Source organism: Curcuma longa, chromosome 7 (assembly GCF_044706935.1).
Source record: "Curcuma longa cultivar G26 ecotype Majalengka, Jawa Barat chromosome 7, ITB_CL_G26_1.1, whole genome shotgun sequence".
NCBI classification, from domain to species: domain Eukaryota; kingdom Viridiplantae; phylum Streptophyta; class Magnoliopsida; order Zingiberales; family Zingiberaceae; genus Curcuma; species Curcuma longa.
The window spans coordinates 6,209,649-6,229,782 of NC_133867.1; the positions used below are offsets into that span (position 1 = coordinate 6,209,649).

General features: G+C 44.1%; 5 protein-coding genes and 1 pseudogene across 7 annotated transcripts; 3 read left to right on the forward strand and 3 right to left on the reverse strand.

Annotated features, from left to right (window-relative positions):
* The first annotated feature begins 340 nt into the window (after positions 1-340).
* On the forward strand, positions 341-2,509 carry LOC141831852 (putative E3 ubiquitin-protein ligase RHC1A). Its single transcript, XM_074719259.1, has 2 exons — positions 341-448; positions 1,312-2,509. Exon 2 carries the CDS (start codon positions 1,347-1,349, stop codon positions 2,184-2,186), a length of 840 nt encoding a protein of 279 aa, XP_074575360.1. The 5' UTR covers positions 341-448; positions 1,312-1,346; the 3' UTR covers positions 2,187-2,509.
* A 1,286-nt stretch (positions 2,510-3,795) lies between these two features.
* Positions 3,796-5,887, reverse strand: LOC141832308 (uncharacterized). 2 transcript variants are annotated; one of them, XR_012602108.1, is made up of 5 exons: positions 5,554-5,887; positions 5,435-5,488; positions 5,268-5,327; positions 3,985-4,317; positions 3,796-3,884 (listed from the first exon to the last, which is right to left on the reverse strand). XR_012602108.1 is itself a non-coding variant. In XM_074719799.1 (5 exons), the coding sequence occupies exons 1-4, from the start codon at positions 5,851-5,853 to the stop codon at positions 4,183-4,185; spliced, it is 549 nt and encodes a 182-aa protein (XP_074575900.1). In that variant the 5' UTR covers positions 5,854-5,887; the 3' UTR covers positions 3,831-3,884; positions 4,140-4,182. The 2 variants fall into 2 exon arrangements, 1 of the variants encoding a protein (XP_074575900.1); XM_074719799.1 differs by having other exon boundaries at positions 3,831-3,884; positions 4,140-4,317.
* A 2,166-nt stretch (positions 5,888-8,053) lies between these two features.
* LOC141832161 (hexokinase-3-like) lies at positions 8,054-11,735 on the forward strand (annotated as a pseudogene).
* Positions 11,736-11,800: 65 nt separating this feature from the next.
* LOC141832162 (protein JINGUBANG) lies at positions 11,801-13,133 on the reverse strand. Its single transcript, XM_074719650.1, has one exon. It carries the CDS (start codon positions 13,131-13,133, stop codon positions 11,853-11,855), a length of 1,281 nt encoding a protein of 426 aa, XP_074575751.1. The 3' UTR covers positions 11,801-11,852.
* Positions 13,134-15,678: 2,545 nt separating this feature from the next.
* On the forward strand, positions 15,679-17,718 carry LOC141831501 (scarecrow-like protein 3). Of its 2 annotated transcripts, none has more exons than XM_074718871.1 (2): positions 15,679-16,161; positions 16,248-17,718. In XM_074718871.1, the coding sequence occupies exon 2, from the start codon at positions 16,273-16,275 to the stop codon at positions 17,644-17,646; it is 1,374 nt and encodes a 457-aa protein (XP_074574972.1). In that variant the 5' UTR covers positions 15,679-16,161; positions 16,248-16,272; the 3' UTR covers positions 17,647-17,718. The 2 variants fall into 2 exon arrangements, with proteins under 2 accessions (XP_074574972.1, XP_074574973.1); XM_074718872.1 differs by having other exon boundaries at positions 15,679-16,023.
* Positions 17,719-17,919: 201 nt separating this feature from the next.
* LOC141831504 (uncharacterized) lies at positions 17,920-19,671 on the reverse strand. The gene is made up of 2 exons (XM_074718874.1): positions 18,662-19,671; positions 17,920-18,617 (listed from the first exon to the last, which is right to left on the reverse strand). The coding sequence occupies exons 1-2, from the start codon at positions 19,466-19,468 to the stop codon at positions 18,093-18,095; spliced, it is 1,332 nt and encodes a 443-aa protein (XP_074574975.1). The 5' UTR covers positions 19,469-19,671; the 3' UTR covers positions 17,920-18,092.
* Positions 19,672-20,134: the final 463 nt, after the last annotated feature.

Below are 20,134 nucleotides of genomic sequence, written 5' to 3' on the forward strand. Positions count from 1 at the left end.
TACATCATTTTAGACCGTTCATCTTCCCCCCGTCGAAATGGACGGCCCTGATGCGAGATTTAGCTATCATCAATAATTACGGCAGAACCATGACTTTGATACGCATACTTTAATTCCTGCGAGCGAATCAGGACCGTCAGCCTCCAATTCAACGGCTTCAATCTGAATTTTCTTCATCGGACGACATTCCGCATAAAACCAGCTGTCCAAGGAAGGAATCGATGCTGACGTGGTTGGTTCCCTCATCGAGCCGTCCGTCTCGAAATGGACGGCCAATATGGCTTCCCCAATTTCTCCGTGGAAGAAAAGGTAGATAGCGGGGAGACGAGGAAGACCTCACTTTCGCGGCTGGTTCCGTCGATAGGGGTCAAGTCAATCAGCGATCTCTCTGCCAGATCCAGTTCCGAGCGGTTCCTCCTCTTCTCTCGACGATTTCCAATCCCTCGAGGTATAATAGTTCTGGAGTTCTTCAATTTCTTTTTTTTTTTTTTGGTTTCTCGGGTCTTGTTAGAACTGGAAAGCTTGGGGGTAAAAAAAGCTTTCTTTTGGTTCTATTGGTCTTTGTTTCTTCTCCTCTTTGTCGATAGGGTTGATAATTTACTATGATTTCAATTTCTTATGCTTGGAATTAGACGAGGAAAGTGAATTGAAGGTGATTGATTAATGCTATTGATTTAGGGCTTTCTTCCCATTCTTTAATTGATCTTTATCCTAAAAATAGTTTGTTCTCTCTTCACCATGTGCCTTTGCTTGTTCTTTTAGGAGCAATAGATGAAACTGAGCTTGATAGTAAATGATTTATAGTATTTGTTCTCATCCTTTTGTTTGATTATTGCTTTAATAGTATCTTTTTCTTACTGTTTCTGATTGAATTATGTAATATTTACTGATTCTTGTTTATGTTGTATGGCGAGTTCATGATTAGTTTCAAGAATGGTGTTGTTTTAGTTGACAAAACAACTTCTTGATGAGTGAATCATAACAGCATGAGCATGATATATCTTGATTTTGTGGCGTGTTTGAAGTGTTTCTTATTTGCATCTGTTAGTGTGATATTATTTTATTTCTATCATAAGCAACTAATTATCTTAGCAATCAAAGGAAACTAACTTCAGGCATGGGTTATAGTTTGATATTAGTTGTCCTAGTAATGATAATCCTTCAAGAGTTTATATTTACTCAATCCACCATGCACTGCACTTGCATTAGTTTTGTTTCTGTTTATCTTATTTTCGTACAATTTTTGTTCTCATTGAAGTGAGAAATCTATATAATTTTTTCCTGGATTTTGTCTATCTGACCTTGATCTAGGTATTGTTTGAGAAGTCAATAGAAGAGGGTGGAACATGTCAACCAATTTAGCGACGCATTGGTGTTACCAGTGTAATCAAAGAGTTCAACCTCGTGAGAGGGACATGGTCTGTCCCTATTGTGATTCTGGTTTCGTGTTAGAATATGATGAGATGGAGGCTGCGGCGAACCACTTTGCTGGAATGGATTCTGATGGCTTTCAGGATCCGTGGATCAGGTTGATGGAGGCATTCTCTACTTCGATGAGAGAGGGAAGGGTAGGAAGGAGGCACCATGTTGGACTCATGAGAAGACCCTATGCCAATTCAAACTTTGGTATGGAATTTGGCCCAGGCCCTTGGTTGGTTTTTAGGGGACAAATTCCATTTCATGCATTTGACGATCACGGGTTGGAAGTACTTCTTAATGGGCAACAGGGTCTTGGAGTTCGACGGGCTGGCATGTCAGACTATTTTGTTGGACCAGGGTTGGATGAACTGATGGAACAGATGATGCATAGTGATAGGCGTGGTCCACCGCCCGCCTCTCAATCATCTATTGATGCTATGCCCACCATAAAAATTAACCAAAGACATCTACAAGGCGATTCACACTGTCCAGTTTGCAAGGAGATGTTCGAAATAGGGTCTGAAGCCCGAGAGATGCCATGCAAACATTTGTACCACTCTGAGTGCATCATCCCATGGTTAGAACAACATAATTCCTGCCCAGTTTGCCGATACGAGATGCCCACCCGAGGTTCTGGCAATTGTAGAAGCTCAAGAAGGAACACACAAAGCTCAGGTAGCAGTAGTAGCAGTTCAAGAAACAATGGACATCGCCGCAGGAACCTGTTTTCCTACCTGTGGCCCTTCCGCTCTTCAAGCTCTAGTTGAACTCGGTCTGTGTAGGCAACCATTCTGCTATACTCTTCTCTATACTATTGACTTGGTTGTTGTCGATAGCCTTAAATACTGATAATCTCTCTGGCCTTGTTGAAGTATGTTGTATTTCCATAATTTCTATATTTGTTTAGAGTTCTAATGAATTTACTTGCTGAAAAGGAAGTAATTCATAACAAATAGTCAAGATTGCTTCAAGCTTTAAATATCCAAGTAAATGCTGTCAGTTTCAAACTCAATAACATTTTTCTTGTGTGCCAAATATTTCATATGGTATTATTGATTGCATGGTGTGGTTTCTTGCACGTTGGAGCTTATTCAGATCCTCCATGGTGTTCTGTATTCAGTTATCTCTTAAGCTTGTTTTAATGTGGTTGTCATTCTTGTTCTTCTTCTTGATTAGACCTTAATTCTGTTTCCTATTTTCCTCGAATGATAATATTGTTGTAATGTGAACTTGAATTTGTACATTTGTTTCAACTTAATGATGCAGATGATTCATGTGCATTCTCTTGTAGTTGAGTCGATTGTGAACTCGTGAAGTTAATCATAGTCATTATATGCTCGTTAGAATCGTCATTTGTTACTCGAGAATGTTATCGTACACCGTTCGGGGGAGGGGAGGAGTCGTTATAGGCTCTTTAGAATCGTCATTTGTTGCAAGTCGATAAGTAGTTATTTCGAAGGGGGACCTATGACAGCTCCTACAACTTGACAAGCAAAATTCAAGTTGAGTTGGTTGAATCGGACATTTGTTGGTTGTCTATTCAATTGAGTGTACTGAGAGGCCTCGTGTGATGAATTCCTCCAAACCTCGTCAGACACCTTTAACTAACTCACATACAACCACCTTAAATAGCTCTAGCAACTCCTCCAATTCCCATGGCTTCTTCCTATCAGAGGCTTGAGGGGCTTCCGCACGCGGCTGAGGAAGAAGATGGATGGCCGGAGGTCTTTAGAGCTGCTACATGGACGCCCGGGGAGAGAAACGGTCAGCCTACTCGGAGCAAGCGAATGCGGCTGCGGCGGCAGCTGCGGTGGCCGCAGGAGCAGGTGGGTGGGCTGAGGAGGAAGGCCCGGGCGGTGAGCACAGCAGTGAAGCGGTCACTGGCCGAGCTGCTGAAGAGGCTCAAGGAGGCGAAGCCACCACTCCTTGGGCAACTCGTCGCCGGCAAATTCTCATCCACGTCCCTAGAAGCCAAGCCATCTGAACCTCATCCTGCCGCTGAATGCCACATCTGAGTTGGGTGGGGCATTTCGTCGAACGGGTGGTGGGAGGAAATCAAGACGTATTACATGCTTTTGAAATCTATTGTTTTGTTCGATTGTAATGTCACATTTAACAGATGAATGAAACAAAAGATCGAGTGCATGAAACTAACAAGAGTTGGCCTGATCAAGAGATCCACCTTAGTACGTTAAATGCATATCGAGCAGAGCACGCAGAGCACCGTTTGTGTTGTCGCCGATCAAATTCATGGACGTGGAAGCCATGGAGGCCGGGCTTGAGACCGGAGAGGGTTCCTGTCACTGTTGTCGGCCCTAACACATCGATTAAGATCCACAAGGGTGTAGTTTATTAAAGATAATTTAAGGATTATACCGTCGATGCCTTCTTGGCTGAAATGGACAACGCCGGCGACGCCACTGTTGCCAAAACCACAGAGAACAGCAACATCTTCAGCCATCTTCCTGCTTGATTCATAACAAAACATGAACAGAATTAGCTTGAACATCATAAACTAAATAGGAATTCAGAAATAATATGATTAATTATTGCAGGATACCGTACGTGTGCAGGTCATTTATCAGACATGCATTGGAGTAACTTGTCAGTGTTGAAGGAACAGGAAATATTGTGGACCAAATGAATTGATTGTGATAATTCACCAGATTACAAATTAATTGTACTGCGGTCCAATCAATCAAATCATAGGATTATAAGACCTTGAAATCAGTTTACTACAGGGTTATGCTCCAGAACAGTGTTTTAGAGGACAGCAACAGCATCCTCTTCATCCTCGAAACTTAAATTTAAGCTTTGCAACTTGAAGCCTGCTCCTTGAATGATCTCCACTAAGTTGGAAGCCACTCCGGTTGCTTGGACTGTTGTCTGTTTAGTTAGCTGCAAAATAAGAAAATTAATGATCATCAAGAAGAATCGACTTAGTGCAAAACCAGTTTTGATAATATTGTAGCAGTACTCAAACTTTTAAACAGTTAACCAAAAAGACAGACAGCAAAATAAGGTTAAGCAGCCTTTTGTTCCATTTCCCTTGATTGTCTTTAATGGAGTTAATATAAATGTTAGGATGCAAATAGGCATTTGAATCATTTAATGAACGTCAACAGCATTGTGTAGGATTCTGTAAACTAAAACCTCACAATTTTACTCAGGGCATCTGCCAGAGGACTGACATAACATAATGTCCTTGAATAATAAGTTATGCATATACGATCTTTCACTACTAAAAATCTTACAGTTAGTGAAAAAGAATTGTATGAATAAAGGCAAGGTCATCCTCTTCAAAGCCTACATTGAAGTGATATGAGTCTTATTATGCACTGTCTCAACCTCAAAACTTGTGATGCCTAACTGAATCTTGTTAAGCTAAGGAAGTTGTCCTTGCTAGTGGGTTTCTAAAGCCCGAGGTGTAGAAGAAACATCCTGAATAATTGAACAAGTAGCCAATCTTGCTTCATTAATGGTGGGAGAGACAAAACATGAAAATCCCTTTAGTGTTACCATAAAAGGTTTTCCAGCCTTCTGAATTGAGTTGTCCTAATACATTTATCTTCTCATCGTGTATCTATCGGTGTTAAGCACGGCACAACAGAACCACACAGAGCTTTGCAAGACTAGCTAGAACATTTTGGCAAAACTTGAGTAACCTAAATTGCATAGTTGTTAGTCGAGTTAACTTCCATTGGTAGGTTCATCTGTCAAAGTTATATCCAGCCTTGACTCAAGGAATGTTTATGGACTAATTCTAAACATTCTATGCACAAACTCAAATTTAAATTGATCTAACTTCATCAAAGTAAGAAGAATTCCAAGGATCAATATGCTTGTACCTCAACAGTGGCAATGCCCTCATTTACTCGAACACTCACATCGCTGATTCCTTCCGATCCCTGAGAAAAAAAGGAAAGGGGGACAAAAAAATCAAAACGTCAACTCAAAGAGCATAGAAATCTTAAAGAAAAATAATAGAATTTATCTATTGAATTAGTTGATCAACCTGTAATGCCTTGCTCACGACAGGAATTGCCGATTCATCCATCGTTCCTTCGGCCTTCACATTAAAACCCTAGTCAAAATCGATTTTTCTTTTTAACGAGATTGAAGAATAAGGCGAACCTGGAAGTACATGGTGAGAAGATCCGAAGGAGAGACCGGGACGGCGACCGTCGCCCCTTCTTCATCCTCCGTCGCTGCGGCCACGACTGTGTCGGTAGCTGGGCCCTCCACCGGGGTCGCTGCCTCCCCCTCGGCCACGGCCCTGATGGACTTCCTCAATACGGGGAGCGGCTTCGACGGCAGAGAGATGCTTCGCCGGCGGAGTAACGGAAAGAGCGGATTGAGGGCGAGAGACGAGCCAGGGACGCATCTCCGGGGAGAGAGAGAGGAAGCAGAGAGAGCACAGATGATCGCCGCCATGGTGATCGTCCTCGCGCTGCGGAGGCTTCCGTTGGACGAGAGAACGGTGAGATTTGGATAAGAGCGGGGTCGCTGTGAACCGGAATTATAGACGCCGCCGGTTCAGAGCAGACCGGACCGGTTGGTTCGGTTGTGAAATAGGGCCCCATGATGTAATTCTCGGGATCTCTGTGGACCCCACTGCAATTTGCTACCAATATTTAATGATATATGATAATATAATCATTCGCGTTGTCCGCGCGCATCGGGAGCCGAAGATGTGAGATCGTACGGCTCCTGCGCATTCTGACCGCTCGCTGAGCTGGAATTAGCGGAAGACAACTGTCTCGTACGGCGACGATCCCCACTTTAACACCCACCTCCGGGCCCCTCCGGGCTCCGCCCTGGTAGCAATGGGTACGTGAGGGTGAGGGGCCGCGACAGAGTGCGCAGCGGCTCTCCATCGTCGTTCCACCGCGTTTGTTCTTTTACGTCGCGAACTGTGGACGTGTTTTTTTTCTCACTTTTGCCCTCGCCTTTTCTTGGAATTACGATCGTGCCTCCGTCGGTCTCGTGCGAGGATAGGAATGTTTACGGGAATTTTTCGGAAAATAAAATTGAATAAATTATAAAAAAATTTCATGAAATATAATTGGAAATAAAGAATACTTTCGAAGCGACTCCGAGAGTATCTAATTGTATGATTTTATAGAGAAAGCAGTGAGGATTTTATGGGCCATTTTTCCGAAATAATTGGTAATTTTTTGTCAGTGAACCGGAGTCGAGGGTAATTTGGTGAATAAGTGGAAATGGGAGGGCGAACGGGTAGTTAGGCGGGAACAGTGTCGATGAAAAGTGCAAGGCGGCGACAGGTCGCCATCGATCGACGACCGACACAAGTCAAAGGCCAGCAAGCTGTCCACATCCGTGATTTTGTGGAATGTTGGGGGCAAGATGGTCATTTAACGGATTGGAGAAAGGAATGTAGGCCCGGAAATACGCACCCAGTCCCATGAAAAAAATAGAAAACAATTTCCAACTGGTCCCTAATACTATTAATTTTCATATTTTGCACTCCAAAATTTATGTATTAGCTTGCTCACTTTTTATTTTTTTATAATTAGGTATCTAGGCTTCATTTGATTATTTTGAAAGTAAATTATTTTTTTTTCTGGTTCACCTATAACATAAATTTGAAATACATCTTATGTATACTTATATGTCGATCTGATCTTCAAAATATTCCACTTAGTATAGTGAAATCCGCCAAATTTATTCTCATATAGAAAAGTTACTTTATCACTATAACATTCCATAGCTTTATCGAAATTCGATCTTTGTTCACTTTAATTTTGTAATCCACTCAATTACCCCCATTTTGTTCACTATTCCCATAGATGATGCGTGTTAGACCTATGTTGAAACCATAATATTTGACATTTATTATTTTCAATAAGCGAAATGATCAATTAAATCTATAGGTAAAAGAACATCCCTCTTAATTAGAAAATTATTTGAGAGAAAATAAAAAATTAAATAATCTAGAGTTTATATAGTTCAATGAGATTTATTTATTATATTGTTCGATAATAGTTTATTAATGAATATAATTAAGAAATTATATTTGTGGATATTGTTCATTAATATTATTTATCGGATAGTTCATTATATTGGTTCATATTAAACTTATATATGAATTTAATTTTATTTATTTAATTTAATAAGTTATTTAAGATTATTTATTTAATTGATCTTATACATATTAAATTTATTATGAATCATAATATTATTCATGAATATTAATAAATTAGAAATATATTATATTAATTTTATTTATTTAATTTAGTATGTTACATATAAGTGAATATAAATAAGTTTTTGCTATGCCAAATAATAATTTTTTTATAAAAAGTTTAAATTATCAGTATTGAAACATTAGTAGAGTGAAATATTAGATAGTTTGGGGGGCAAAGTAAAATTCTTTTATTCCTAAATTACACAAACAAATAAATAAATAAATAAAGGAGAAAAATTAAACTGCCGAAATTACCCTTTAAATAGACCCCATGGCCCCTTCCTCCACCACGCTCCACACTCTCTCGTTTCATTGCAGCGGTCGCTTTCTCTGTTCCATTCCTTTTCCAATCTCCTCCGCCGATAGACGGAGATTCCATCGGCCGTGGGCCAGGCAAAGTCCGGCGTTGCAAAAGATTCCGTCCGGATGGGGAGGGTTCAGTTGGGGGTGGCCGTGGGGTGCGCCGTTGTGACGACGTCGTGCGCGATCGCGGCGGCGCTGGTGGGACGGAGGGCGAGGAGTTGGTGGCGTTGGGGGAAGGCGGTGGCGATGGTGAAGGGATTCGAGGAGGATTGCGCCACCCCGGCCGGGAGGCTGCGACAGTTGGCGGACGGCATGACAGTGGCGATGTGCGCGGGGCTCACCAGTGACGGGGGAAGCAACCTCAAGATGCTGCCCACTTTCTTGGATGTCCTCCCCGATGGGTAATCTTAACCGCATCTGCTTCCTTCTATCTTTCCGCTGCCCGTCTCCGCTTCCGCAGCTTTTCTTTTCTTTGCTTTTCTTTTGCGGAAAATAGCAATAACTTGCTTGGATGAAGTTCAATAAGATCTTGATGAATGTGGAACGGTTTTCTTTGAATATATTTTTTGATAGATGCTAGTTTAATCTGTGCGTTGATAGATGTGCTTGAATTATATTTGTTTTTGATGTTATAGTATGCCATACCAGTGGACGGTGGAGAATGTTACTGTTCTGTACGTGTAGAGAAGTATGCAATACCATTGATTTTGATGTTTGCTCTTTTGGAAAATATGCTATATATGCTTCTAATGCCTTTTCAGAAATCACTATTTACTATTTTACTCTAATTTCTATTTTCTTTGCAATGCATTGATGTTCTGAATTAGATTTTGGCCCTAGAAAGATTGGGCATTGTATACTTGTTACCATGAGAATCATTAATCTTTCAGTAATTGCTTTTGGTGTTGTGTATCTGTACCAATTTCATTGTAGCAGTTATTTTCACATACTTATCATTTCCTTATTCTAGAATGTAGTCAATTGTCTTAATCTTATTCCTCAGTTCTAGTTTAATTGTATTCCATATCTTGGGAATACAGTTCCATTCTAGTTTAATTGTGTTACTTTTCTTATTTCCTATTTCCCTACTTACTAATCTTTCTTCCTGAATTATTGGATTGCTCTTTAATATTTTAATTCTTAGTGAGATGCTTATGCTCTCTATCATTCATCATTCAACTGATGACTTGCATTATCCTACTTGTTTTTTTTAATCAAGATTAACATTCTGAGCAAGAGCATATATATGATTACTGGTAATTTGGTTGCCTTCTTGATGTTGACATGCCGGACTCATGGGTTATGGAAGAAAACACAAGATAACAAGTAGAAGGAATGATTAGGCCATTTCTGATCATTTTCCACCTCCTTTTCCTTCCTTGAACTCTATACAACCTACACCAGTATCGATCATTTATATTCACTTGATTAATTTTGTAATATAAATTTATACACTCTAGAAATCCTAATGTGTAATTTTTCTCTGTTGCTATTAGAGTGGCTCCCTGACCCATTTCATTGGATGTGTACTCATCATCAAATTATGGGATGGGTATGGGAAGAACAAAGATACCCATAGCTACGAGACCCCAATTGACAAGTGCATTGGGTGTCTTAGACAAATATGAATATGGGTAATGCATATTTCTTTGGCATCATACCCATTATATGTGTTAGCAATTTAAGACTGATTAACCACACAATCTTCCAATATTTCTTGTCATATTGGTTATGACTTCTACTTTTTCTCCCTTTAAAATGGAATTTTTTGCTACTCATTTGCAAATAATTTGCAATTAATAATGACCCCGTTTTAAACAGAACTGAAGATGGAATATACTATGCTCTTCATTTTGATGCAACGAGTTTCAAAGTTGTAAGAGTTGAACTGGGCAGCAGAGGTCCTAAGACCTTCGACCATAAAGTTGAAGAGAAAAATATTTCAATGCAATTAAAGATCGGTACAATAGAGGTAATTCTAACTTCTCTTTTGAACATTTCTTTCCTTGTTCTGAGTACTATAATTTTTTCTTTATCTTGGATCAATGCAGGAATTTTTTGATTTGGTTGTTCTGACATTAAAAGAAATTGTTGAAAGAGAGGACAAAGATTTTAAGCAAATGTTTTACTTAGGGATCGGACTCGGGATTGAATTTCCTTTCTCTATTAATCAATTGTCTTCTTCTTCAGGCGCTCGGAGAACAGGCATTGTAAGTTAAATTTTTATTAAGAATTTGAATTTGATTCTTAATAATGCATTATTTAGTATCCATTAAGAACTTTCAATCTACATACATTCTTTAGTCCTTGTAATTGATTTAATGTAGCGGCCTTTTCTATTCTTGAATCATTTTACACTGTTTTCTTTGAGTGCTTTTGTTCATAAGATAACTGACAGACCTAATGTAATTTAGACCGGAAAAGATGTTTCACGATATTTAGAGGAAGCCATAGCAAGGAATGGATTGAACATGAGTGTAGTTGTATCGGTACGTTTTCAGAAGTCTTTATTTGCTACTGTCCACTGGATTATGTGCACATTTCAGCAATGCATTCCTTCTCTTGCAATCCAGGCGGATGATCCTGTGGGAGCATTAGCTTTTCGTCATTATTACGATAAAGACACTGTAGCTGCAGTGATAATTGGAAACGACACCAATGCATGCTATATTGAGCGATCGGATGCAATTGTTAAGTGTCGAGGCCTTTCTGGAATCTCTGGAGCCATGGTAACTTCTTTTGTTTATATCGATCGAGGCACATGCTTTGTTTGGCTTGTTTGATTTTTGCACAATTCAGTGTATATCTTTTATAGTCTGCTTACATTTCCATTTTTGTTGATTGATTAGGTTGTCAACATGGAATGGGGAAATTTTCTCATCAAATCTACCTAGAACCACTTACGATATTCCTTTGACGGATCCAAGTCCAAGTCGAAATGACCAAGTAGGTTTCCTGAGCATCATTCACTTCTACTGAATCATGTTTGACTGGGTCGCTGTCTTTCAGAGTTTCTCAAAACTGATTTCGGAAGCGTACCTGGGTGAAATTGTTCGAAGAGTTCTTTATAGAATTGCAAATGAACAGAGTATTTTCGGAGATCCTAGTCATCGACTATCAGTACAATTTACCTTGAGGTATTTAATCTGTAGTCAAGATCCCATTTTAATTATATGCCCCTCTATCGTGCATCCTCCATCATTTTTTGTACTTCAACCGAAGAAATTCTTAGACTTACATGTCAATTTTTTTTATTTCATTTAATCTGAAATGACAAATACAGAAATTCCCTGATTCAGGACATCTTTGATGCATGCCATGCACGAGGATCATTCTGTGGACCTACGCGAAGTCGGGAATACCCTCCAAGAAGCTTTCCATGTACATAAAACTGATCTTTGAACTTGTTCCTCACTATCATCTTTGTGATTCTACTGCAATTCTTAACAGTCCGTCCTCCCACTCTTCCCAGATACACGGTACTAGTTTGAAAGCAAGAAAGCTCGTCGTGAGAGTTTGTGCTATTGTGATCCGAAGAGCTGCCAGATTAGTTGCAGCAGGGATAGTTGCCATTCTGAAGAAAACAGGCCGAGATGGATCCCAAGGCAAACCAAGAAGAACGGTCATCGCGTTTGAGTCTGTCCTTTATATGCATTATCCGATCTTCCTAACATACATTAATGAAGCCATAAAAGATATCTTGGGCGAGGAGGTCGCCCAGAATATAGTCCTTCAAATTTCTCAAGAAGATGGATCAGCAATCGGCACTGCTATGCTTGCTGCTGTGTGTTCAACCCCAAGATGAATATCAGTGATTAAAACTCTCGATTCAAGTTTTTGTTTTTGTTTGTTTTTGTTTTTGTTTTCCTGTGCAAATGTATGAAATTGTTTCATCATAGTCATAAATAAAGAAGAATTTCTCTCACAAACAGTCTTTTCCTTGTGCATCATCTGCTTCTCTTAGGGCTTCTTCTTTGCCTCCATCCACCCACCACACCCTCAAGCTCTTGTCGAACCCCCCACTGTAGAGCATGAAGCCGTCCCCAACCCTGAACCCCGAAGCTAGCACGCACTTCACCGGACCTTCATGCCCTCTCACCACTCCGATCCTATAAATTCCACCGCCGCCGCCGCCGACCTTGGCCGCCCTCCTCCACAACCCGATGCTCTTGTCGGCCGACCCGCTGCAGAGAACCTCCCCTCTGCAGCAAATGCTCAAACACAACACGCTCATCTCGTGCGCCCTCAACTCGCAGGCCACCCTCCACTTGCCTTCCGCCTCCTCCTCCCACCCCACCACCCTCCCGTCGGATCCCCCGCCGTAGGCCGCCCGCCCGCCATCCGCCACCACCACTGCGTTCCACGACACGGGGACCGCCCCCTTACGCGCCGCCTCCGCCTCGAGGACGGCCTTCAAGGAGTGATTGAGAGCGCGAGGCGGGCGCGTCCAGATCTTGATCTTCCCGTCGGCGGAGGCCGAGAAGACGGCGCCCCCGCCCGCCGCCAGCGCGTTCACGGCGTCGTCGTGCGCCTTGATGGACTCGATGCACTTGAGGTCGGAGAGTCGCCAGACCTTTAGAGTCTTGTCCCAGGAGCCGGAGTAGACGGCGCCGCCGTCGACGGCGAGGCAGGAGATGCTGTCGGCGTGCTCGATCCAGAGCTTGCGGTGGTGCCGCCGGGTCTGCACGTAGCTCCCCTGCATCAGGATCTTCCCGAGTCTGTCCCTGGCCGTGGGAAGCGTCGCGGCGAGCCGGAAGGCGTTCTCGGAGCCGCCGGCGCCGCGGGGGCAGACCTGCCACACGCGGATGCGGCCGTCCTGGTGGGCGGAGAAAACGTGGCCTCCGACTGCCGCCAGGGCCTTGACGCTGCCTCCGCCTCCATGCCCGAACCGGGCGAAGCGGCGGAGGTCGGGTTGCCGCCACGCCACAATGTCACGCCCGTCGGAGGCGCTGAGAACGTACTCTCCGCAGACGGCCAGGCAGTGTACGGAGCCGGAGTGGCCTGTGAGCACGGCCAGCGACTTGTTCCTGCCTCCGCCTTCGCCTCCGCCGCCGGATTTCATCCTCTCCACAGCTTCGGGGGCTCGGTTCGAGTCCGTACCACTTCCGGCGTCGTCGCTACTGCTGCTTCTACTGCTGCTGCTGCTGCCGCCCCATTTTTCCAGTAACGGCGTCGAAGGCGGTACGTACTCCAACTCCGCCATGGATTGAGCTTCCTTTCTTTTTCCCTTTTTTGCAAAATTATTAAGAACGAGAGGAGGATCCGATCGAATATATGGAGCAGAATTGGAATTGGATTATTAAAAACAATTTCTTCCTTAAAGTAATTTATGTCTTAATTATTTGATGAAAGTAGGCATAGAAAAAGATGGTTAACTTAAGCACTCATTAATCATGGGAGACGGTGGGTGCAATTTTAAATGGTAGAGAGGGTAGCTCCAACGGCTACTTTTTTCTTGGAAAGCTTTCCTTCTTCCCCTGTTTAAGGGCCCCTTTGATGGCCTTTTCCTTCTTCTTTAGAAATATTCTTTACTAGTTTAGTTGCTCCTCATGGTTGAGAGAGCTTATTATGATTGAAATGGTGGTAATTGAGTAAAAATATATCTAGATTGATCGTATGTATGTTTGATCTAGTGCCGGTCGTACTAAATTTGATCCTTTCTTTCTTTCTCAACTCTTGTTCTTGGCCGCCTAAATAATGGTTTGGCAAAAAGGATCTCTACTAGCACATCATCTTTGTGCCAAACTTACCGGCCACCTGAGGATGCACAAGTTAGGCGAAAAGACTACTCTTGAGCTATGTTGTGACTATAGAACATGTTTAATTACTCATGTTTTAGATAGAATTAGTCATGTTTTATATTTTGGCTCTATTCTTCTTCAATGAGCCTTCTGCCCTACCAACCTCAGTGCCCTTCATCCAAATCGACTTTCAAGAGTTGACTTCAAGTCATGATCTAGATCTTGTTCTTAAAATTCTTATCTAAGGAAAACATACACAAGCAATACAGTGTTCTATTATCCTTGACTTGGTGGACAACATCCACCATTGTATACTATTCATGGAGAATAATATGATGTTGCTTTAGATCTTAAAGAAACTTTGCCAACTCAATTATTGATACAATGTTTCAGATGACAGCTTCCTTCCTTCCTTTTCTTCGCACCACTTGCCACGAGCTGAGCTAAAGTCGACGACGACAGTAAGGAAACGTGGTTCTCAGCTATTTGAAGTCGATTACAAGGATCACACTCTGTTTGGCTATTTCACTCCAGAAGGAACACACAGTGAACAAAAGAACAATGTGAGGGCTCTGTTTCGAATTATTTCTTGTGGAGCTGCCTTTCATCTGCTCCAATGGAGGTCCCATCTGCTCCCCCAGGCATCTACTGTGGAATTTGAAAACGACTGGCTGGCCTTCATCTAAACCTACTGTGGAATACCTTTGTTGTTCCTTTGCTTCAAGGGCAGGGCAGCAGCTTCTCACAAAAGAAAGACAGAAGAGGTCAGGAATCCATTTTTGTTGGCAAAAGCTGTGGTAGTTCATGGAACATATGGACCTTGCCTTGTACTACTCTGAACCTTTAGACCTAATATAGTTTATTTGAGATATTTTAAACCCTAATTTGACATAATTTTTTTGTAATTAACAAGTCTATAAACTAGTTTGAGGGATTAGAAGTGTTTAGAATATTTTGATAATTATTTGATGAGATTTTGGGTTTCTTGTGGGCCTATTGGGCCATGTTTTATAAGGCTCATGATAATAAATTATTGCCCCCAGAGTATAATTAAGTTGATGACAATGAAACAGAGTTGCTGAAGTGGATAAAGGTCGAATCTCGAAGAAGCCGAGGTCATACCTTCCTTCGTCATGGTCAATTGCAACTTCTCGATTTTAGGAGTGTAATCGAAACGAATTGAGCAGAACAGTATGAAGCTTGAGTTCAGTTCGTTTTCCCAAGCTCGAGTTCGATTCGAATTTTAATTATTAAGTTCAAGTTCGGCTCGTAATGAAATTAAATAATTCGCGAACAGTTTGAGCTTGGTTCGAAAATGTCTTATCTTGAAGTTAAACGAGTTTAATTCGAACTCGATTCGAAAATAGCTCGTTTAAAAATTAAACGAACTTAGTTCGAGCTTGACTCATTAATATATACTATAAATATATATATACACACATGTTTGCAAGTCTCTTAACAAACACGTTCGTGAGCCTTTAAACGAATATGTTTGCAAGCTCACGAATCAAATATTGTTAAGCTCAAGTTCGGCTCGATAATATTTTCGAGTTCGAAATCAGTCGAACTCAGCTCGTTAAATTAATCAAACGAACTTTTTTTCGAATCAAGACTCGAATAGTTTGCGAGCAGCTTAACTCGTTTACACCCTTACTGATTTACTTCCTTACATATGGTCGTGAAGTTGATCGTGTAAGACTGCTGAATAGTAAATTTCACTTGTACTGAAATAATAATAATTTATTTTTTTTCCTTTTTTATGGAATATAAAATTTCTTTTATAATTTGATGAGGTAGAATAGAAGTGGAATGGTCAAAGAGGAAGAAGGAAAGCTCGCTGTCTGCCTGCGTGTTGCTCCCGAAGGCCACGGCGAAGAAGCTCCATTCCCGTCGTTGTCACCAACCCAACCGTACTCCTCTCCTTGTCTTCTTCCGCTCGCGTCGCGGAGAAGACACCAGCGACTGCTCGCGCCGCTCGCTACCCGCCAATGGCGGACGCTTGCGGCCCTCCCGCGTGAGACAAATTCCCACGAGGAGTCCCCCTTTGTTTCCTACTTGATCCCTCTGGTGGCTACCGCGGCCACCGAATAAAGCGGCCGACGACGACGACGCGAGGAAAGCGAGGCGAGGCATCCTCCTTCCGCATGGAGACACCGAGGCGATCGCGGACAAAACGGCTTCGCTTTTGTCGCCAGTGCACTCGCTGCGCTCCTCCTCTGTTCTTCCCAACTCTCTCTTCCTTCCCTATCCGGTCCCTGATTCTCCTACTTGTGCGATTTGTGTGGCCGCCGAGGCGGGGGAGAGTCGTTGTGAATCTTAGCAAATCTTCCGCGGAGAAGGACGCGGTTCCAGGTGACGACCTTGCTTTTATTTTGGAGCTGTGATGGAGAAAGGAGACTCCTTTGTAAGCTTTTGAGTCTGTACCTGTTCTCCCTTTTCTTGCGTTGCTCGAGCTTTGTGGAAGAACAGAGGATTGATCGACGAAAGGCGGTTGCTTTTTGTGTTTTTCAGTCGATTTGTGTTTTGTTTCTGAGTTGTTGAGTTTTATCCGGTTAATTTCTATAAATTCCGATCAGTTTGCCGTCGGCGGGCGACAAAAAAATGGCGTCTTTATTGAGAAACGTCGCCGCCCAGGACGACGGTTCTTCGTCGGTGACTTCATCGCCTTTCAATACCTTCTCGATGATGTCTCTTCCGCCGCCGTCTCTGTCGCCGTCGCTGTCCTTCTCGCCGTGGCTACGCGAGCTCAAGTCCGACGATCGCGGCCTCTGCCTCATCCACCACCTTCTCAACTGCGCCAACCACGTCGTCGCTGGGAGCCTCGACCGCGCCAACGCCTACCTGGAGCGGATCGCGCTGTTGGCCGATTGCAATGGCGACGCCATGCAACGCATCGCGTCCCACTTCTCCGAGGCGCTCGCGCGGCGCGCCCTCCGCCGGTGGCCGGGCATCTACCACGCCCTCGACTCCGCTTTCCCTGTCGCCGAGGCCGCCTCCGCACGGCGCAACTTCCTCGACCTCTGCCCCTTCCTTCGCGTCGCCTACGTTGTCTCCAACCAAGCGATCATGGAGGCGATGGAGGGAGAGAAGGTGGTGCACATCGTGGACCTCAGCGTCTCCGACCCCACGCAGTGGCTCTCCCTCCTCCAGGGGCTGCGGAGGCGACCGGAGGGCCCGCCGCACCTCAAGATCACCGGCGTCCACGAGCACCGCGACCTGCTCAACCACACTGCCGCCTGCCTCTCCAAGGAGGCCGAGCGGTTGGATATCCCCTTCCAATTCAACACGGTGGTCACCAAATTGGAAAACCTCAACGTCGAGAGCTTGCGCATCAAAACAGGGGAAGCGCTGGCCATCAACTCTGTTCTCCAGCTCCACACCTTGCTCGCCGCCGACGACCGCAAGGTGGCGGGCGGCCAGCAACTGACGCTGGGCGAGTTCCTCGACAAGGACCACAGCCCAAGCAGGGACTTGGCAATGCCGTCTCCAGCGACGAGGGCGGAGAGCTTGCTGGCGGCGCTGCTGGGGCTGTCGCCGATGCTGATGGTGGTGACCGAGCAGGAGGCGGATCACAACGGTAGCTCGCTGGGGGAGCGGTTCGTGGAGGCGCTGTTCTACTACGCGGCGCTGTTCGACTGCCTGGACTCGACGGCCGCGCGGGCGTCGGTGGAGCGGCTGAGGGTGGAGAAGGTGCTGCTGGGCGAGGAGATCAAGAACATCATCGCCTGCGACGGGTGGGAGAGAAAGGAGCGGCACGAGAAGGTGGAGCGGTGGGCGCGGAGGCTCCACGCGGCTGCCTTCCGGGCGGCGCCGCTCAGCCACTACGCGCTCCTGCAGGGCCGCCAACTGCTGCAGGACTTGGGGTACTGCCAAGGGTACAATGTGAGGGAGGAGAAGGGTTGCTTGATGATGTGTTGGCAGGACCGGCCACTCTTCTCTGTTTCCTCATGGAAATGCAACAAGCCATTCCACTGAATCAATCACCACACTTCTCTTCTTCTTTCTTGTCTTCTTCTTCTTCTTCTTCTTCTTCTTCTTCTTGTTCATGTACATAAAAAAACCCTTTTTGACCAGATTGAGTGTGTTTCCACTTCTTCTTCTTTAGCACATTGATTTTGTATAGTTGAGGCCTGATCACAAGCCTCTTGATCGTAACCCTAACACAAAGTATAACAAACCCTTCACGACCACTCTTGTTAATCTTTTACAGAAGCCAGAGTAGTTCATGCTTTTAATCACTAATTTACAGAATCCATAAACTCATACTGATCTAAGTTAATTAAGCCACACTGATATCTACAGTTGACCTCTGCAGACATTACTGCAGTTTATTATGTCAATTAACACCAGTTTAGTTTCCACAGCAGCTATTGATTCCTGATCAGTCGACAGAAGTTGCTTGATCTGAATTCTTGTTGGTTTTATCTACAAGCTTGCAATGGAGGAAGAGGAATTACTGTTTCAAAGGCCTCGACGAGCAGTGCCACCTTCTTCCTCCTTGCAGAGCCTAGTTTTGTGACTGTCTGCTGCAGTGCGTAATCTATCATCCACTCCTCTGCGTTCTTCCTCTCATCCATCGTCTGGTGCCTCAGGTCGACCTTCTCCGATTCCGGGTCTGGCTCTTCGGGCAGGAAGTTCGGTCCCCGGGGATCGAATCCTTTCAGTTGCTCCAGCTCCTCATCTCTGCTACTCTTCCTTGCTATGTGCATCAGTCTCACATTTGGGTCATGATCAGCCTTGCGTTCTTTGTTCTCTTTAGCCGAAGGAGGGAAAGATTCTTCGATGATGTTCGAATTTGAATCATTTGTATCAGTAATCTGAACATCTTCATTTCTAGCGTCTTCTTCAGTGTCAGGTTGTTCTTGATCAAGAACAGCCTGTTCTTTGGGCGTGTTGTTCTCAGATGTTTCGATGGCCGTTAAACAATCTCCATGATTACTTTCATACTGATCTTGATCGACACCAAAGAGCCAAAGAGACCCAATTCAGCATCTTCTTCTTCTTCTTCTTCTTTTTCCAAATTGAAATCCATGGATTCGGCCATGAATTGATTTCCATCCTCAATCTCCTTTTTGCTGCGATCTTCCTCTACTTCTCGATCGCGACTCACATACTCGACAAAACCCGCCATGGCCTCCAAGCTATAAACTCCATCACTGCTTCTATCTGAGCATGCATCATTCTCATCATCTTCCTCCTCGACCGCCGGCTGTTCGTGGAGCAAATCGAGGCCAATTTCTTCGATCAGGGAAGAAATCTCCAAGCCAGACCGAGTCCTCGCGACCACCGCCTGCCCTGTGTCCCTCTTCCTGAAAGGCGAAGCTCCTCTCTGCTTCATGCTCTCTCTCCTCGAAGCCAAGAAGGTCTTGAGCGCAGGGAAGTCGGCCTGGCCGTGGAGATGGCCGTTGAGGGAGCAGTACTTGTAAGGGCAAACCTTGACGGCCGACGTGCCTTCTGCTTCCGTGCCGCCATGGCCGAGCTCGAGGAACTCGGGGAACTTGCAGCTCTTGAGAGTCGACGAGCAGGTCGCTCTCACGCTCACCTTCTTGGGCTGGATCCTCAAAGTCTTCCAGTTCTTCTTCTTCTTCTTCAAAGCCTCCGACGAGGATTCACAAGCGTGCTGCTTCTTGGCGTCGGAGCTGGTGGTGGGCTTCATGTAGTTGGGCAGGGCATCCGCCATGCCTTCGTGCTTCATCTGCCTCTTCACGCTGCTCTTTGCCGATCCTCGCCCACGGAAGGAAGCCATGGCCATGCAAGAAGCAGCGGTATTTGCATCAGGTGCTTTTCTTTGCACCATGGAGAAGGAAAGATCGAAAATGAGCTTGAGCAAGGATTGCAAGATGGATTGCTTGGAAGAAGAACAAGAACAAGAACAAGAACAAGAAGAAGAAGAAGAAGAAGAAGAGAATCCGTTTTTTGGACGTTTGTTCAATGATTTTGTTTATGGGAAGATTAATGTTGAAGAAATGGCACGGACGGCCATGCTTGAATGTGGTCGAAATTGATGGATCATGATGTTGATTTCCACTTTAGCTAGTTCTTGCATTATTATCGTTATCGATTTCTTTTTTCTTTATTCTTTTTCTTTTTCTTTATTCTTTTTTCTTATTTGGATTTAATTATTTTGAAATCCAAAAAAAAAAAATTAATGCTATTTAATTCTTTTTCCCGTACACGCAAAAAGCAACGGGGAAAAAGGAAGCAAAAGCAGACGAGACACGGAACACGTGTCCTCGATCAAACGAGTGGACGGCGCCGCTGTCTCGTGTCGCGCGGGTGGGCCATTCAGTTAGATAAAAGGTTAAGATTCTGGCGGGCCCAATTTAGGTTTTGGTCGGCTGAAAAGGCTGGCGGACCGGGTCCACCCGGCCGTCCAAAGCAGAGGTCGGACCGGACCGGACCGGCTACTAGAGGAAAAAATATTGAAAGGTAAAAATGAAACTTCCTCCATTTATTTGTTTTG

What these genes read in the sequence shown, in the direction of transcription:
- LOC141831852 (XM_074719259.1), top strand. Translation starts at nt 1,347, where the DNA reads ATGTCAACCAATTTAGCGACGCATTGGTGTTACCAGTGTAATCAAAGA.
- LOC141832308 (XM_074719799.1), bottom strand. Translation starts at nt 5,853, where the DNA reads ATGGCGGCGATCATCTGTGCTCTCTCTGCTTCCTCTCTCTCTCCCCGG. An exon ending in TTCTCACCATGTACTTCCAG is followed by an intron (nt 5,489 to 5,553) that starts GTTCGCCTTATT and finishes TTTAATGTGAAG; the next exon opens with GCCGAAGGAACGATGGATGA. An exon ending in AGGGCATTGCCACTGTTGAG is followed by an intron (nt 4,318 to 5,267) that starts GTACAAGCATAT and finishes CTTATTTTGCAG; the next exon opens with CTAACTAAACAGACAACAGT.
- LOC141832162 (XM_074719650.1), bottom strand. Translation starts at nt 13,133, where the DNA reads ATGGCGGAGTTGGAGTACGTACCGCCTTCGACGCCGTTACTGGAAAAA.
- LOC141831501 (XM_074718871.1), top strand. Translation starts at nt 16,273, where the DNA reads ATGGCGTCTTTATTGAGAAACGTCGCCGCCCAGGACGACGGTTCTTCG.
- LOC141831504 (XM_074718874.1), bottom strand. Translation starts at nt 19,468, where the DNA reads ATGGTGCAAAGAAAAGCACCTGATGCAAATACCGCTGCTTCTTGCATG. An exon ending in AAGAAGAAGAAGAAGAAGAT is followed by an intron (nt 18,618 to 18,661) that starts GCTGAATTGGGT and finishes GATCAAGATCAG; the next exon opens with TATGAAAGTAATCATGGAGA.